This window comes from Plectropomus leopardus, chromosome 21 (assembly GCF_026936395.1).
Source record: "Plectropomus leopardus strain MGB_pleo_1.0 chromosome 21, ASM2693639v1, whole genome shotgun sequence".
In the NCBI taxonomy this organism is placed as follows: domain Eukaryota; kingdom Metazoa; phylum Chordata; class Actinopteri; order Perciformes; family Serranidae; genus Plectropomus; species Plectropomus leopardus.
In genome coordinates, this window is record NC_142196.1 from 8,035,508 (window position 1) to 8,054,773 (window position 19,266).

The 19,266-nt window shown below is 36.7% G+C and overlaps 1 protein-coding gene across 4 annotated transcripts; it reads right to left on the reverse strand.

Moving 5' to 3' along the window:
* Positions 1–1,701: 1,701 nt before the first annotated feature.
* Positions 1,702–18,479, reverse strand: LOC121961007 (uncharacterized). Of its 4 annotated transcripts, XM_088072247.1 has the most exons (8): positions 18,249–18,479; positions 17,098–17,149; positions 16,073–16,146; positions 15,908–15,964; positions 8,684–8,771; positions 7,273–7,355; positions 3,418–3,494; positions 2,374–2,434 (listed from the first exon to the last, which is right to left on the reverse strand). In XM_088072247.1, exons 5-8 carry the CDS (start codon positions 8,708–8,710, stop codon positions 2,385–2,387), a joined length of 237 nt encoding a protein of 78 aa, XP_087928373.1. In that variant the 5' UTR covers positions 8,711–8,771; positions 15,908–15,964; positions 16,073–16,146; positions 17,098–17,149; positions 18,249–18,479; the 3' UTR covers positions 2,374–2,384. The 4 variants fall into 4 exon arrangements, with proteins under 4 accessions (XP_042366844.2, XP_087928373.1, XP_087928372.1 ...); XM_088072246.1 differs by lacking the exons at positions 15,908–15,964; positions 16,073–16,146 and having other exon boundaries at positions 18,249–18,477; XM_042510911.2 differs by lacking the exons at positions 15,908–15,964; positions 16,073–16,146; positions 17,098–17,149 and having other exon boundaries at positions 18,249–18,478.
* Positions 18,480–19,266: the final 787 nt, after the last annotated feature.

Below are 19,266 nucleotides of genomic sequence, written 5' to 3' on the forward strand. Positions count from 1 at the left end.
AGAGCACACATGAAATTTAATGCATACTCGTGCCATAAAGCTTGAAAAATACCAGATTTAATTTATGCCATTTGCACGCCAATCTCCTGCAAGCCTGCACAACAGCAAGTGTTTCATCGTTATTGAGGAAACTAGTAGCCTCAACTTTAAAAACTTTAATGTCCGGGATGCCTTAAAATTTTAAGTTGACTGAATTTAAGAAGACAAGTTGAGATAAATTTAGAATGATTCAGCAAAAAAGTTTTCTTGTCAAAATTGATGTCAATTCAATTAATATTAAATCCTTTGGTTTAACTCAATGTTTAAGTACAAGTGAGTTAAGATCAAGTCATACAAACTAAATAAATTTAGTACAACTGAAAGGAGATCAAGCGACATAAATTCAAGGACAAAGACTTTGATTTGAACATCTATTATTAACAATCACTTTGACCCCGTGTTTCCCCATTACAGTTTAAATTTTGACTCCATCCAGCAGACAATAAGCACCAACACCTCAATATGATGACTGCCTCCTGTCGCCACAATGATTATAAATGCATCAAATCAAAGTTAATAACAAAGAGAGAACTGAGGAGAGGAGGACAGAGCGGCTGTCACCATGACAGCAAAAACATTTGCTCCCAAACAAAACACAAAACAAGATGACATTTAATGTGTATTACAGAGATTTGTTATTTTAGCAGTTACTGAGAAATGATCGACCTTGGTTTAAGAATGTATTTACTTGTGAGGTCATTGTTTGTCAGCACAAGACATCTACGTAATTGGAAATTAAACTGTTTTACTGATGTGAGGCCATTGTGTACAGGAGAAAACACAAACAAAAACACTGGGTATTGGTCTGAAGACGATAAGCCTATGGGGGCCAGTATTTTGAGGGTTCTGGTGTAGTCAACAGGTAGCCAGGCCAAGCCATCCCTTTTTCATGTCTTGTTTAGTTTGCCGTATCTCTATAAACAGATATCTGCATATTAAAGCAAATAAATACATTTCAAAAAGTTAATAAAAAGTTAAATGGTCGTCAGAGGCTAGTTTATGGGTTCCAACATTGCATTTCGGCCAATGCATTCTGTTTCTTTTGCTTTTCACAAGGACTGTTTACCTACTACTCTAACTACAAATGGACTACGTATGGGAACAGGAATGCTTCTGGAAAGAAAAACAAATGAAAAAAACCCCAAAACAAACATGTCCGCACACTAGAGTTTGCTCCTATGAATATTTCATTCAATTGCTTCCTTGGTTTCAACTAAATTGTTTTAAAAATATCTATACTCTTGGGAGCTTATTGTGATCCTTGGTATTTATATGAAAGTATTTTATGTGAAGCTAGAATCGGCCCTGCATGTGAGGAAAGATGAAACATTTGAATTCTATCATTTCAATCAATATTATGATGACTGTTAACAAGTAGAACACATATAATTAGTATAGTTTGTTAGTATAGTTACCTACATAAAAAACACCCATTAATTTAGGGTTTTTGAGTTATGACATCAAAAGCAAAAATTGTTACAATTGCCCCCTCTCTCCCCTATTAGCAATTTTCTCATCTCACTCTTGGCAAGAGGGCAAATTCCCCATTACCTTACTGTAATGTACTGTTGTCCTTTGTTTTTACCTTACGTGGGGGTTTGCACCTGTGCTCATAACTTAGGACTTGTTGAGGTGAACCCAAAGATGACATGGTAAAGATGGCAGCTAGAGACAATCAGTTGAAGAGGTCATGTGGTATGAATTTATTTGCAGGGGAGCAATAACATGAAAAAGCACAACTGCAATTAATAAATTCAATATCTGATTGCTATCAAATGTCTGTAACTTTGGCTTAATACAGAATTACTTTAATCAGATAAAGCTCACTTATGCAGTTTAAAAAGGTAAAGTCATAATACTGTAAACAAAACAAAAAAATTCAAAACATATACAGTAAATATATGTAGTCAGTGCTAAAACACTGCTGAAATGCTACTTCAGCAACATCAAAAATAAGCATAGCAATAATGATAATACTGATAATATAACGTAAGTATAGTTCAGAGCCTTTCACAAGAGGTATAAAAGTTTTTTAAACTCCTTCAAATGTACATTTACTGTCTCGAGAGGATGACTCGGTGAGATGATGCCTTCTGTCCCATCCATGTGATGCGTCAGTTTGTGTTTTGACGTGATGTGGCAGCATGGGTGATGGTATCTCTGTTTCTGGTGTATTTTGTGTCCTTTATGTTCTCTCCTTGTATTACGACTTTATCCTCCGGCAGAAGCAGATTGTATTGAAGAAACGGCAGTGGCAACTGACACGTGGGTCACAGCAGCCAGACTGGGGCACACAGCTCTGTGAAAGTTGGGAACATTTGAGTTTTGCAGGTTTGGGTGCAACTTTAGAAGGAGGGGGGCCGACTTTTGGAGGAACAGGGACAACTTTGGGCTTCTGGAAAGTTGAGAAAACACACGGAGGGAGGCAAATTGGTGAATGTGGGTGCACAGAATCAAGTGTTACAGTATTATATTCAACCTTTTTTTGATGTTTAAAAAGTTTTGGTTTTATTTATTAAAAGCTAAAAACTCTATTTTTTCTCTGTTTTATGTTCAGATGCATGGATGGATTAATGAATGGGCCTACCAGGCACAGACTCAGGGGCCCAAAGTCTTTTGGGCACCCATGGCCTTCATCTGCAAGATGTCACTAAAATTAACATGGATCAACCAGCAAAAGACAAAAACGACCACAAAGAGATACAAAGCAACTACAAAGAGGTTCAAAATGACCACAAAGAAACATAAAACTACCAAGAGACACAAAAAGTCCACAAAGAGACTCACAACAACCACAAAAAGGGGCAGAACAACAACAAAAGACATAAAATGACTACAAAGAGATGCAAAACAGAGAAACAGAGTCTCAAAATAAAGACTAAAAGGGGTAAAGCAACCATTTAGAGACACAAAATGACCTCAAAGAGACACAAAACAACAAAAAAAGGATGCAAATAAGATATACAGAGACTCACAATGACAAAGAGGGGCAAAACAAACAAGACACAAAATTACCAGAGAAAAGACACATGACCATGACAGAAGAAAAAAAACAAAACAAAAAGGGGCAAAATAAAAAAAGATGCAGAAAACTACAAAGAGACATAAAATTATCAAAAAGAGAGAAAAAAACAAACCTGCACAGACAAGTGCAACAACTGTAAGTAGCCCATTGTCATGTAATTTGTCAAATGTGTGGCATTGGACTTTTTTCAATTATGTCTCAATTGAGATCATAAAAACCAATGTGCAGTGTATATAAATCACAAAAATAACCCTTACAGATAATTAAATAAAGTATTGCATGGCACAAATACTTCCTGTTAACCGTATATGTCTAAACTCTATGTGACTGTAATATAACCACACAGGTCTTACCTGTGCATGGATCCTTTGTCGTTCGTACTGTCCTCTCCTCGCAAACAGCGATCTCTGTCTGCCTAGGTTCAAAGATTCTGCTGAAACAACATCAAGACTGATTTTAGGAGATAAAAATGCAGAACATCTCTGCCAGAGATTGCTTTGTGTCCAGTCTGAGGTTACCATTTGTCCCAGATGGTGCTTTTCATGTATTACAATTACTGGACTTTAGAATCTTATAGCTAATATTATTTAAATAAACAGCAACCTTTGAAACATCCATATGTTTTTTTTTGTGTTATCAAAAGAATACTTATTGTATCAAAAGTAAAAGTATTCAAGGGTGGTTTTGTGTCAACATTGGGTGACACTTATGAAACAGGGGACTGGAGTCCACACTCAATAAACACTTTAATTTTGTGCAGTCTGGTGAATTTTTCTGCTAATTTTTTTGGTGGAAATATCTTTCATGTCATCAAAATAAAAGTCCTCTTCCACATTTATGTTTTTATTTGAGGGACGAATGTACACCTGCATCCAAGAACTTATTATGCAGACTGGACCCTGTCAGTTTTAAATGTATATTTTATAAATATCACATTAATCACATAATTACCACCCTATTTACACAACACTTATGTGGGTATTCAGAGCCTAAAATTTGAAAAATTAGCTATAGCTGTCAAATGGAGTAAAAACTACAGTATTTATAAGAAAGTAGTAGAGTACAAGAATAACGTAGCACAAAATGGAAACACCCAAATAAAACACGAGACTGTACAGTAGTTGAGTACATTTACTTAGTTATCACTGCTGCTTGAATGTAATAGCAATACATGAAAAACGCAAACTAAGGCTCGGTCACCACATCCACCTGTTGCATCTGAGACACAGTAGCCCTAATATTCTAATACAGTGATACTCACATTATGGCCTGAGGACTAAATCCTCCCCCACCCATTTACTAATTTACAATAAAAATAAATTGATCACACTTGTTTATGTACTTTTAGAATACATAAGGTGCCAAAGAGCGTAAAACAGCATCAAAACAGAGCCTGTTTATCAATAAAAGCACTGGTGGAGGACCGCAATCCCCGACTTAGCTATGTCCCTATTGTCTTGAAATCCTAGAAAGGCCCTAGAATCCTATAAATGGCCTATGATCCTAGAAATGCCCTAGAATCCTAGAAACATCCTAGAATCCTAGAGATGTCCTAAAATCCTAGAAGTGTCCTAAAATCTGAGAAATGCCCTAATCTGAGAAAGTTCCTAAAATACCTCGAAACATCCCAAAATCCTAGAAACTAAAATTAGAATCCTAAAATTCTAAAAACATCCTAACATCCTAGAAATGACCAAAAAAAAACTGAGAAAGTTCTTTCTACCTAGAAATGTCCCAATATCCTAGAAATGTTCTAGAATCCTTGAAATGTCCTAGAATCATAGAAACACATATGGGGCTGCTGTGACTGGCCCCTCGTCTCCTATCATTTTGGAAGTGGCCCCAAAGCTAAGCAAGTTGAGTATCCCTGCTCATCATCATGTATTGTAAATGTTTTCAGTACACTGGGAAATAAAACCTGTTATGTCAAGATTTTATTATAATTATTCTGTAATCACAAGACAAACCATACAAGTTTATTCAAGGTGGTTCTCTGCAGCTTTCTGTCATTTCCTTCTCTGTCCACCAGAGGTCGTCTCCCAGATCCCCTGGGGAGCTGGTAGTGTCTGATTCCTGTTACCAGCTGCATCTCAGCTTATGATTATCTGTATTCTTTATATAGGCAACTCTAATGCACATATGGTTTATATTAAATAGTAAAAATAAAAAAATACTAATACTAATACTAATACTATACTAATAAAAGTATAAAAGTGCATGAAGGCACTGGATTTGAAACTCAGAGAATTTGCACCTACAGTATAAATTTATTAGTGAAATAAATTACGTGATCAGACACAGGTGCTGTAACAACCTATGGGACTTTTTTTGAAGAGATTAATCTAAACACTTGAACATCTTTGTAGCAGCCCCGCTGGGACTGACAAGACTTAATGTACTCAATACTAGAAAGCTGAGGGATCTTGCCGCTTGTTGTCAGGCCATTAAATTTACTGCAAATTCAGTGATGATGATGGAATAACAGCAATTAAACAATTTAATCATCCAATTAAGACATTAAAACCAGATGTAAAAGTGGTACAGCTAGCACCAAATGTAAAAAATAATTAACATTATACATTCAAAAAACAGTTTTGCTTTTGAAGATTGGCCCAGTGTGTTCCCATGTTGACATACTGTATGCATGCTTTGCGCTATGTTGAGCCTCCTGCCTCCAAATCTTGCTGTGTCAAGAGCTGCCTGACATTTTAGGCTTTAGAATTTGAACCTGTTATTGGTGCTTCTGTTACTCTTTCTGTAATCCTATATGTGCACAATCCTGCAGTCAACAGTAAGAGTTAGAACTCTTCTGAATTTATGCTGTCATACCGTCTTGTTAGGAAAAAAATCCATCAAATACCGTTACCATAAGCATGTTTTCCATATGATATCACATTATGTATATGGATTATGTCATAGCTTCAGAGATCAGTCTCATGTATTTATCATATCTGTCACACTGCACAGCAAAAAGTGGAGTGTTGATTCAACTCCCACAGAGTTAATTTTAACACTTTTTCAGGGTTTATATAGCTCCACACTCTACAGAGTTAAATTAACACTTTCAAAATAGTTAATTATTTAACACTGTGTCAGTGTTAGTTCTTTAACTCAAGAGGAGTCTAAAGCAATGCCCTGAAGCCCCACCCCAGAGTACATTATGTACATGGTTTGAGGTTATGTTTTAGCAAGACCAAAAGATCACTTTAACTTCATTTATGAGGACAAAGTACCACAGATTGATTGACAGCCTTCACATTAGGGCTGAGCAATTTCTTGAATGCCATTTTAATTAAAATTTTGGCCTCCAACAATAATTAAAACAAGATAATTGAGATAAAATTATTATTGTCATTGTGTTGTAAAATCAGCTCTTTCTTTTAGAGCAGTGTGTTCAGTGTTGCCAACTTGGCTTATTAATTCCTTAAATCATGGAATGACAGACTGTATGCACTTTAAAGCTCAACTGAAAAAGAAGGCTTTTTAGGGACTGTTCATTACTCACAAGAGGGAATGGGTCTTCTTTTTTTAAGCATGTGGAGGGAGTTTTTGAATTAAGTAAATTCAACTTTAAATGGTTGAATTAGGATTTTATTCGAAATAACCCCAGAACCCCCAAACCTGTAAATGGGTTTTTAAGGAGCATTTTTCTGAAAAATCTCCAAAATCAGATCATTCATCATAGCCACAAACTGTGAAAGATTGTTATTTATGGTAAAGTTAGGTTATGCCACTCAGGGAGGCTCAAGGAAAAAAGTATGTAGCTCCGGGAAAGGGTCAGGATAAAACACAAACACCACAGCCACCCCGCTATGTAAAGTACAGTCCCTTAGTGATATAAATTAGGCTAAAAATAAATTTACATCCTCAAAATAACCATTAAAAAAACATAATTTTGGCACAAAAAAGTTTATTGCTAAATAATTTTTAATCGATAATGATATTCAGAACTTTTTTTCCCTTCATATGAATATGTCTGAATTTATTATATATGTATGTTAATTGTGGGAATGTCTTACTCTTGTCTTAATAACTGTGCGTGGCTAGTTTGTTGTGATTTTCATTATTTTCTTAATCTAACCTATTATTAGTTTAGTGTTAATTATTGTTTGAATTAATCTCTTCTTTTATTACCAGTTTTATCCGACTATAAACCCTGCAGCAGTGGAAAAAAATGAACTGTAGAAATGAGCACAACATGAACTCACCTGTACTCTGAGAGGCTTTCCTCCAGCTGACTGTCACATTGTTGTGGGCAGTTTGCAGATCGTTGCGTACAGAGAGTCCTGCGCTGGCCAAGGACAAATGCACAATGCACAAGCACATGATAACCAGCTTCATCCTGACTGCAAGCAGCTGCCTCTCCTCCGATGCCTTGATGGAGACCGCAGAGGAAAACCCGCGTGTTGCGTTGTCAGCTGCAGGCTTATACATCTAACTCGTTATTTGGACGTCTTGTTCTTTGTCTCACCCCCTCTGGTACTAAACCTTATTAGAGAGGCAGGTTTACCCATGCACGGTACCCGCCCCCCTCTTCACGCCACTGAGCAACAGAAAGGGAGACCTGCAGGGTTTTCCTTTAGAATTTACTGTAATTAAAACTGACATCTTTTTTTAAACTTTACATTTAGTTTCAGAGAGATTGTGCCTGTGGCTTTGAAACAAGCAGGTTATCCAGAGATGACACCAAAGTGCTTATTACAAACTTTAAATTGCAACTACATTATTAAAAAACAATACTTTATTCTCTCCTGTATTTATTATTATGATGCATTCATGGCCAGGGCCGTAGCACCAAATTCTGGGTCCTCTGCATAAGTAGTCGCTTTTGGCCCTCTGCACTTCTTCTCTTGATCCATGTCTCTCTTGGGTTTCCTGCATATTCATTTGTTTGTGGTGGACTGCCATGATCAAATTATCTACCACCACAACATGTTTTCATCCCAAGTTGTCAGATTTCACCACTTTACGCTTTGTTGGTGGACTTCCCCTTGGGCCACAACCAGTGGTTTTGTCAAAAGCATGCGGTTAGGATTAGGGAAAAAAAAAAAATTGGTGGAGTAGTTCTATATTCTGGAAGAAAACACTGGCGCCCGGGTTAAAGAATGAAGTTTATAACACTCATCCACCACCCCTCCTGCCTGTCTTTAAGGTACCTTCCAGGTCCTTAAATTACCATGTTATCAGTGTTTCAACCCGACGCGGTCCAGCGGCAAATCATTTGGCTGTGACAGGTTCTGTTTGGCCTCGGTCTCTACTGACACCTCCCATCCACATATCATACTGTCATGCCAAGTGCTGTGCGGCCAACCAGTAGCATATCTTTACAACACGAGAGGCAGCTTTTGGCATCAGTGTCTGATGCAGGTATCACTAACAAGTGGCTGTATTTGACGATTTTAGAATGAAAACGTTCTGGTTGTCACAAATGAATTTTCTGTTTTTGGAGATGGACCAGTCATTGGGAGCACTATTTAAATATATATACAATGGATTATTTTTAAACTGTCAGAGTGCAGAGTAAGCTGTTGTCACAGATGGTGCAGTAAAACATCAGGTGCACTAATAATGAAAATGAACCGTTCATTGTGCTGGGTCTAAGAGTTTACATTCACTCACCCTGCAGCAGCTGGCCAGCTCCTCCATCCGATCTGGTTTAGCTTTGACCAGATCAACTGATCAATTATCCACGCCACGACTCAAACCACTGCCGAAAGATAGAAATGACAAGTGATTAATTCAATACCTAAAAGCTATACTTGAGTAAAAGTACAGATATTTTACCAGAACATTTCTTAGGCAGAGGTTGAATCCACCTACCTAGTATCTGATATTTACTGTACTTAAGTATTAAAAGTAATTTCATAATATAAAATGTACTGTCGAAGGTAGAATTACAACAAAATGCTCATAATAAAAAGGGAGATATTCAAAATTTTGAGAATTATTAAGTTTATTTTTTAATAACATAAACCACCTTCGTTTCCCCATTTCCTTCATTTGTCCATCTGTCTGTCCCCTCCACCCTTCCTCAGTTCTTTTCTGATTTTGTAGTAACTAACTAAAATGCTCAGGGGAAACGTAGCTGAGAAAAAATGAAAGTTGACAGAAATATCCAAACTCATGTAAAGACAGATACTCCCCCCAAAAAGTACTGTAACAAAATATTATTTCCTTGTTACATTAAACCACTAAGAATAACTCATGGTGAGTTTCGCCTGTGCTGTGATTACAGACTTAAAAATAAAAAAAATAAAAAAATAAAAAAGGAAAGTTGTTGGCTACTGCCACACATAGATTCTAATTCTGTGGGAAACACTACTTTCTCATGTACCTTCTGAAATTGTTTTTTTCTTCTATTTTTTTTTTTGTTTTACAGTCTGTTTGCTTTCTTTCCCTTTCCATTCTTTTTGGAATCCTGATTTGGAACCTTTATTTGCTTTCTCTGTAAAAGACATGACAGTGTAAATTTTTCAAAAAAGATATTTCTATACAAAGGTCAGCCTTTCAGCTAATTTTAATTTATTTATTCCTTGGAAATTGCAACAAACTAAACTTTTCTTCCCAGGCTTTTCAAGGGCCCTCCTCCCACTGGGGACCTGCTTAATCAGTCCCACTCACCCCCCTATGACAACACCCCTATTCCTGGCCTCTTAATAATTTGAATTAGTTACATAAATATACATTTTAACCAAAATGTTTCAATAATAATATAAAAGTGACCCCATGCATAGAATGAAATATGATTTAAAAGCTGTTCCAGTGACAATACCTTGAATATTATGAAAATGAATGTGGTTTATGTGCGTTTCTCTGGCCTCTCTCATGCTCTTGGTCCAGACCTATACACACAGGTGATATTAATATTAAGTATTATTGTTTTATCATTTTTTTCTAATTGTATTCAGCGTGCCCTGCCTCTATGTTTTGCTTTGTTCCCTTAAGACTTGAGAAGAGGCCAGGACTCTGTCAGTTTCTCTCGTGCTTAACATGCTTTAGACATGTAATTATATCCACTTCTCATGCTGAGAAATCTTATCAGATTTCCGCAGCAGTGGCTTGGCTTTAATGTGAGCTCTTATGTAATTGATGGTGGGAGGTATCCTGAGCCAATTCTTTATCAAAACATATACACTGCTGTGCTTCAGGGCTTTCTCACTTTATTCCCTGTGTTCCCTCTGTTAATTCGAAGAGAAAATAAACTAGTTGTACTCGGTCACACAGAGCCAAAGAAATTACGTGATTTGAATAATATCAGGAGCCTTTTTAGGATTTTGCAGAAACTGGGGGAGGTTCAGTGGGAAATAATTTCCAGGGAATTAAAAAAAAAGATGATAATAATAATTACAATTTAAATGACAAATAAGCTCTATTTTGATTTTGATTTTCGATTTTTCAATGCACTCTGGCACCTTATTTACCCCTAAACTTTTTCCTAATCACTAATTTGTTATGTTGGAAGTATTAGTAATTTTTAGAAATAAATATCGAGTAGAAACTGAATTTTTTACAAGTGTAAACCCGCTAACATCTGGCTTTTTAATGCAATGAAACACCCTGTGTCAAATCACTCAACAGTAGTCACGGGTATTCATTGCTTTGTAGCTCATTAAACGGCGAGAAACAATTAGGCACCACATCTAATTACTGTCCATCTCCACCTAAGCAGTGCTAAACCATTGCTCCAAATTAGTCTGCATTGAGTTTGCAACAGAAACTGAGTACGAAAGAAAGATATAAAGAGAAGTAACCACTGTAATGTTTTCACTGGCCTCTGTCCATGCTGCTTTCTACTACTTCTAACCTGTTCTCCAGCCTCACCAAAACAACCCCCCCACACACACACATACTCATCTGCTGCAGAGCCATGTACACAGCTCTGCTCTGTTGGCAATGGGAAAGCAGTCTTTAGCCAAGTTAAATGGAAGTTTATTGAGAGAAAAAAAGGTGGTCGTGTAATTGATGTTTTCCATCAGTCAATAGGGGTTGAGGGGGCTGTGTCAAATCTATTGAAGAGGTTTAGCTTGAGGTGTATTATGCTTTGTTTATATGGGTCTTATCTTGAGGTCAGAGGTTGACGGATGGTTAGGCCTTGGAGTCGGATGTCCGGATTACTGGCACCAGGCTTAAATGACATGAAATGTGGCCCCTTGGGGGTTTTTGTGATTGATCACAGTAGGTGAGGAATGTTTACTGATGAATGTGTAGATACTTGTACCTATATAAGAGACATGCATGAGCTGTAAGAGAGAGAGATTCGCATTGGTCCTGAATCCTCTCCCAGGCAGACCATGGTGCCTGGTGGATGCTGAACTTTGTTGTAATAAATTGATTCTTATGCAACCAAGTCAGTGTCAGCGGAGGTTCCTTCATCGTCTACACATCATTGCTACTTAAGAAACAACCACAAGCTCATTAAGAAATCCTTGGTCCCCCTGAATTTTGGACATGGGCCTGCTGCAGCCTGTCATTTCAGGCTGTCATCAGCGCAGGTTTTACAATGCAGGACCCAGGTATACTAAATTAACGCCAAAACAGCACAGAAATATTTTCACCTGCATCTCAACAGGATTTACAGCAAAGGAACACTCAAAGCTAACAAAAACGTCTGTAAGCTTTTTTAACAGATCATAGAATTTACATGTATTTAAAACAGAATTTACAGCACGGATACACTTACAAAAATGGCGCTGGCCTCAGCAGTGGCCTCTACTCGACCCTGTTCCCCGCTCATCTGTCCTCAACTCCCCCCTCAGTGCCACTGGCAGATTTTTGTCATAACCACTGCCAATAAAGATTTTCAACGCTAATGTTTTCTTTAAATAAGTATGGAATTTTTAAAAATCAGGCAGCATCAGCCTCAAGTATTTTTTTATTTTTTCTTGGAACTTTCTCTGCTCCACCGTTTCATTTTTGGGCTCCTTTTTCCATCTAATATATGTTATAATTCCAATTATGCCACTCTGTCCGCCTACATTTTATTAATTTCGCACACAGGAACGACACTCCTGTGTGCTCCTATTTTTATCACCAAGAGAGGTTTAGAATATTTGCAGTTCACATAATCTGGTCGCAATTTATATACTTACTAAACGTGTATGTTATCCCAGAGAGATATAAACAGATGCTGTGGTTGAAGTTGTCATATTAAAATGTACAGTGCGGATTAATGTTGTGATCTCATGCATTGAGTAACATTACTAGTAACTGTTCCACTTTAAAAGTTAACGGCAGTTGGCCCTGTGTATTAATTTTTTTTTCTCAGTCTATAGATGCTGCTAAAGGTCATTTTATACTTATAGCTTACTAATGTATGAAAAACTTCTCACGGTATGAACAATCAAATTTAAGCGGCCACAGCTCAGCCGTGAGCACAGTGTCAATTCTCTACTGACCAATCAACAGACTGCAACGTTTCTAGCTCCAGCTTTTAGCACTGGATCACTGTGCTGGGTACCCCAAACAGAAAAATTTAGAAAAATGGGGTCGATAAGGAACAGTTCCATTTGTGTCATGCACAACAAGAGCAGACGTACATGACAAACACAGCTTATGTTTACAGTCCTTCTGTAGCAGAAGAGCTGTCACTGCCTGATCCATACCAGAAACCTGATCTGTTTATGGCCTATTGCCCCTGACTGACAGGCTGTCCTGACCCTAACCATTCGAGGTCAATATGCCCAAACATCTTCGTATGAACAAATTTTGAATCAGGCAGCAGTCGTTGGCTGAGGAGTTCTGTCCAAGTTTCAGCATTTGTGCATTGCACTGAACAGTATAAAATGTATTATGTAACATGTGAACACACTAGTTTAACAGCATGTAAAATAAAGATTATTTGAAATAGTTTTCACATGATATTTAATGTAGTCATGGTTTTCTTAGATAGCTCACATATTTCTGTAAAATGTAAGAAATAAGAAATAATCTTGCCTAAAGATGAATACAAACATTTTATAAAACACAAAATCTTGATGAGGTACATAATTCATGCGTGAAAGGGCTAGAGCAGAATTTGGTTGATATATGCTCCCCACAACCACACCTTGGTCTTGCTAATTTAATTCATCCCAATGTTCTTCAGGACTTACAGAAAACATGGGAAATCATTTTTTTTTCCCTCTCAGAAAACCTTGTTTTTCCACAAGCAGAAAAATACTGCCATACATTTTCACACTAAATAATTACCCTGTCTTTTTTTTTAATCTATTTTCAGAAAAAAATATTGATTTTTATTTATCAGTTGTGGCTCTGCTCCAGTTACAGAGCTGTGCCAGCACCCCATGGCTGTGAGTCAGCATGTAGGCCGACAATTCAGGGGCCTTGTTTTCAGAGCTACTTACTTTTTCATTTACATTTTTAATCCTGTCAATTAAACCTGTGTTTTACTAGACAAAACATATGCTTGAGAGGAGTGTGTATACTATGAGAAAGGCCATACAACAGACGTTCTAACAGGTCATGGTCTAAAAGTGATGACTAAAATTTGTTATAAATTTTATAGGGAACTAAACAGGCACTCGGATAGCGCAGACTTCCGCCAGGGCCAGATGCCCAATGCTCAATGCCAAAAGTGTAAAACATGTTGATTGCCTGTCCTATCAATTTGATCCGCTCTAAAATGTCTTCTGTGGCACATGCTGCACCCTTCCATCATGTTTCATGAGAATCAGGCCAGCAGTTTTTCCGTAATGCTGCAGGCAAACAGGCAAACCAACCCAAAATCATAAACTCCTTGGTGGAGGTAAAAGAAATGTGATACTCAGAAAATTGTTTCAAACAGACATGATATGTCTGATATGACTGTTACATAACTTTTTAAGTTGGAACAACATGGCAACATAGCAAGTAATCAAAAACAGCACCACTCTTGCTTTTATGTCCCAATTCAATTAATTCAATTCAGTTTTATTTAATTTACAACTGTGGTGAAGTTAATTTATTGTCTAACATTAGCTTTCTACTTTTGGAAATTACATCTAGGCTTCAAAAATCCTGAAAGTGGTGTTCATTTGTGAAAATTATCTTGCTGAACAAAATGTGTAAGTGTGTAAGTATCAAACATTTGTTTGCCTCAGAGCTTCTTTTCTGCAGTGATCCAAAATCCAAAGGAAAAATCCCATAGACTTTTTGCCGAGTGAACCAGGGCGATGTTAGCTTTCAGGTTGGTCTACAGGAAAATATCATCCCTAGGGCACTCTATTTAGTAGCTTGATGGCCTGTAAAATGAAACTGTAAGTGTGATGCTTCTGACCTCCAGCCAGCTGGCAGAGGAACCAAGAATTTGAAGAGGGTATGAAGTGTGTCTGGAATTGGCGAGTGCCTTGTGAAAGCAGCGGCTCCTGTGAAAATCCTAAATATAGGGCAAAGAGACTCCAAACATTGTCTCAGCTCCCAGATTACCCTCTGCAGAGCTTTAGCATCACTGTTATTAAAGCTGGAGTAACAGGTGGTGATGTAAGTAAGTAAACAGAGTCAACTGATATTTTTCTGTAAATGTTATCGATCTACACTGGGATAATCATGACATGAAAATAAAAAAAGCACAAAAATAATAACCTCTTCTACAGATTAATGTTCCTGTTTGACTGGTAATATGCTTGAGGAACATTTTGCCTGCATGATCATAGATAGACATAGACATATATGTATGTCTATCTATGATAGTACAACCCTTTGTCTCTCATTGTCCTTAACAGCAAGCCAGTAAAACAAAGCAAGGTCGTTTCTAGGCAAGGCCTGCTGCTAGGTAGATTAATCTATAGTAATTGATCATCATGTATTAGTTGATTTACATTTTGTGTCAGTAATCTGAATATGTAACTAAAGCTGTCACATAAACGTAGTACAGTAAAAGTACAATATTTGCCTCAGAAATTAAGAGGAGTAGGAGCAAACTTGCATAAAATGGAAATACTCAAGTACAAAAACCTTAAAATTGTACTTAGTTACATTCCATACTTAGTTGCATTCCAGCACTGTTAACATCTTTACAACTCTAGTCACTAAATGTTTAATGACAGCGGTTATACTAATTACAAGACACTTTATGAAGTACACATTTTTATTTGTTAAAAATTAAGATGTGTACTTTTAATGTAAGGAGGGTGCCAACGTTCATAAACAAGGACCAAAATAGAGCTTTAAAAAATAAATAAATAAATTTAAATCTGGGGGAGGATCCCTTGGTCCCTAAAAAATGTGCTCAGTTATAAAAACGAAAAAGAAGAAACAGCTTGCCTTGTAGCATACAGCCCTAACAAACAACTCATTACCCACCAACATTTCTTACTACCCCCGAAGCAATCTAGAAACGGGACAGTTAGAAAGTTATGTGAGACTGAAGATCCCAAGGGGATTTGCAGCAGGAGCATAATTCAAATATAAAGGAGGGGCCTTACACACACACCCACACACATATACACACAAAACATGTACATGTTACAGCCACCCTGAACACCAGACACCAAAATTTCAATTGGGCTAATGGGTAAAAATGTAATTTCTTCATTGAGCATTCCACCACTGACTGCTGGAAGCCAAACACCCCATGGGGACATTAAAATGTTTCTCTGCTCTGTACTTACCAGGCATGGGAGGCTTGCAAAGCTTTGGATTCCATCAAATGCAAAAGCACAGTGCATGGGGCAGTAGTAAGAGTGATACTTTGCATTTAAAGAGTTTGGAAAGACTAGAGCTAAATGGTAAGGAATGGACTGAACAGTGTGTTTATGTGCTCTAACCTGTGCTGCATGTCTGGCTGACTTTCTTTAGGCTACAGTACACAAGCGTTTCTTACAAGGCCAAACAGCCTATCAGTGATCATAAGTCTGTAGGACTGACCTTTTGAACCCTGGGAGTGCTGGCTTGATTTCAAAAACTCAGGATGGCGATGAGCAACTTAAAAAGAAATGGTCCAAAAAATGGCAAGAAATTATTATTATTTTTTTTAATTACAAGAAAAATAAAATAAGCAAAACAACAACAACAAACAAATAAGGAAATTACCTCATTACTTCTGTTTTCACTTACATAATTTAACCATTTGAAATCTGAGCAAATGGGCTTGATTTCTTTCAAAACTGAGGAAAAAACGCAATGAGAAAGTTAAGAGGAAATTACCCCCCAAAAAGCAAGAACAAAAAAAAAAAAAACAAACAAAAAACAAACCAAAGAAAAAGGAAAAAGTACAAGACAACTGCATGAAAATTAGGAAAACAACAAAGAAACATGAACAAGAACACTTAACATGCCAAGACTCGTTATCTTCATTTATGTGATTTATAATAATAATAATAATAATAATAATAATAATAATTATTATTATTATTATTATTAGTAGTAGTATTAGTAGTAGTAGTAGTATTCACATATCAAATGATTATATTTTGAAAACATAAAGTTCCAAAAAAAACCCCCTACAAACAAACAAACAAGAAAATTACCTGAAAAAAAGGTGCTCAAAAATGATAATTCAATAAAATACTTTTTACTATATAATTGTAATAATGATACAAATTGTTTTTTTCCCCCAGATCTACTAATTTCTTGCACTCTGCTCATTTTTTTTTTCTTTTTTACCATGTTTTCAAAAGAAAGCTAACTAATGTGCTCAGGGCACAAAGTTTAAATACTTGTAAAAGGCATTTAAACACAATAAAAGTGATAGCAGGTTCCAAAGGGTTTAAGAGGAACTGCACAACCGCATGCGTAACTAATATCACTGATTTTTCTAACAAAATTCATGTTGTGTTTAAAAACAATTGGATTTTCCCAGTGCGCTTGGATCAGATTAGAGAGATTTATTTCTAACTATATTTCTTCAAGTGCTTCTTTAAGTGCATTTTTTAAAGTGTGCATTGCAATTTTTACAGTGTTGTTGAAGGGCTGTTCGCCTTGCACATATTGTGGAATGTGATTGTCATTTAGCGTGCAGCTGCAGACTCTATATGTCAGACTTGCAGTAAATCAGTGTCCTGCTTGACACATAGGCCCATCTTTTGAGTAGAGAAGGAGTAACTAAAGCAACTTACAAGTGCATTGACCCAGTGCATTGATCCAGTGCAGTCAACCACGAGGATGCACCTAAAAAATGGCAAGAAATCACTCAAGTACGTACATAATTTCCAACAAATACAAAGCTGCTACATTTAGAAAATGTAATCACTTTTTAATGGGCTGAACAGATGGGGATTCAGTCTCTGTGTAGAGGTTCTACTGTCCTGCAGTCAGTGTGGAGTTCATTTGTCTGCTTTTTTTCTGGAATCAAAAACCCATTAAAAAAAACAAAAGCTAAGGCTTATAAGGGGTATATTAGCCACTGTTGTCACTGTAAACCCTCCCAGTATGTGCCCTGTGACAATGTAACCTCCAGCCTGACAGGTGTAGAAACAGAGGAGCTGGATGTGGTGCAGTTTACACCTTTAGACTGAAGAATCTCATAAGAAGCTAAGCTAAGCTATGAAATTAAAATCACTAAGATATAAATGAACTTCTGATCATTATAGTTAATGATACATTTAATGCAATTCAGTGTATATATGGTAAAATAATTATTTAAGGTTTTTTTACTGTCTAAAAATTATGCTTTACCAAATGGTTGAATTGGCCTTTCAGGGTAAAAGTAAGATGAAGTAAAAAACTTACACTTTTTACTCACTAAAAAAGGGAGTAGTCACTGTTGTTAATATCATATATTTAATATTATTTCATCATTTATTTGATAAAAGGAATTATATCAGTGTGATTTCTTTCACCATTTCTGAGATGTCTTCAAAGCAGTGTAATAGAATACACACCTGGAAATAATATTATTATTGGTAATATTACTAATGCCATGGTTACAAATTGATATATGTGGGCATACTAACATATAACATGCATTAAAACAGTGAATAATTTGTAATATTAATTATTTCATTTCCTTTCTGTTATACCATTAACACCAACAGCTACCAACAGCAACTATTTGATAGAGGCCAATATATAAAAAACTATAGGGGCCCTGTTTAAAAAAACAAAAAAAGATTTTTGTTACTGAAAATAAAAAATAAAAAATCCATTGTTTCTGTTTTAGTGAGGACTAAGGGCTCTTTTTGGCTGACCGAAGCAGCACAGGCAGGGAGGACCCAAATTCAGGACAAATGGATAGCAGATATGGGTTAATTGATGAAAACAAGCTTACCGGCAGGTGAGAAGTAGAAAGGCAAAACAGGAAGGAAAAAGGAACCACGAACAGGAACATCCAGAAACGCAGGGAAACCACTGGGAAACGTAGACAGATGATCTGACAAAGAACAAAGAAAGTGAGCAGGTGTAAGTGGGGGAGCACTAATTGGGGACTTGTGAACAGGTGAGTAGACTGCAGGACCTGTGAGGGACAGGTGAAACTAATCAGGGCGGGGCAGAACAATTAATAGCGCAGGAAAACACAAAGACAGGAGGTAAAATGAGAGATGACACATGAGCAGTGAACCTACAGTATAAAACAGGAAACAGACTAAACATGAATGACTACATGGAACAAAGAAACACAAATAGAAAACCCCCAAAACAAAATCCACAAGACAACAAAAAAACAAACAAACACAAACCAAGGGGTATGACACTTTGTTTGTGTTTGGATCTTATTTTCTGAACAGAACCCGCCCGGAGCTGTGTATCCTAAACTACCAGAGACATAAACCACTATCATAAGACCAAAAATTAAAGTTATCTTGCTAATGCATTCATCTCGCTCTGCGTGACAGGCGTCAGGAATCCCTGCTGACCAGGGTCGAAGTCAGTGCCGATCAGCTTTTTAGCATTTTTGGACAAAATTCTGTGCCAAGGGCTTGTCTTATGATTAGCCCTGTCGAACATCTGTGCTCTGACAATATAACGCCTGTCTTATCACTTTTGAACACAATTCCATGCCAAAGGCTTGTCTTATGATTGTCAAATACTTTATGCTCTGTCAATTTAAAATTTCTCTTTTAACTGTGCACAACTGAGTTGGACTGGCAACTTCTTCAAAGTTCAAGAGGGCAGGTGAAACTATCAGAAGTGTTGAGTGATAATGTTTTTGGATTCTTCGTGATAATAAAACTCATATCTGATGTCTGGTCAAATGAATAAGATAAGTTCCAAGCTGGTAAATAACTTAATATCAAGTGATTAGTTAGTAAAATAACTTATGAACTTTAAGGTGATACAATACAGCT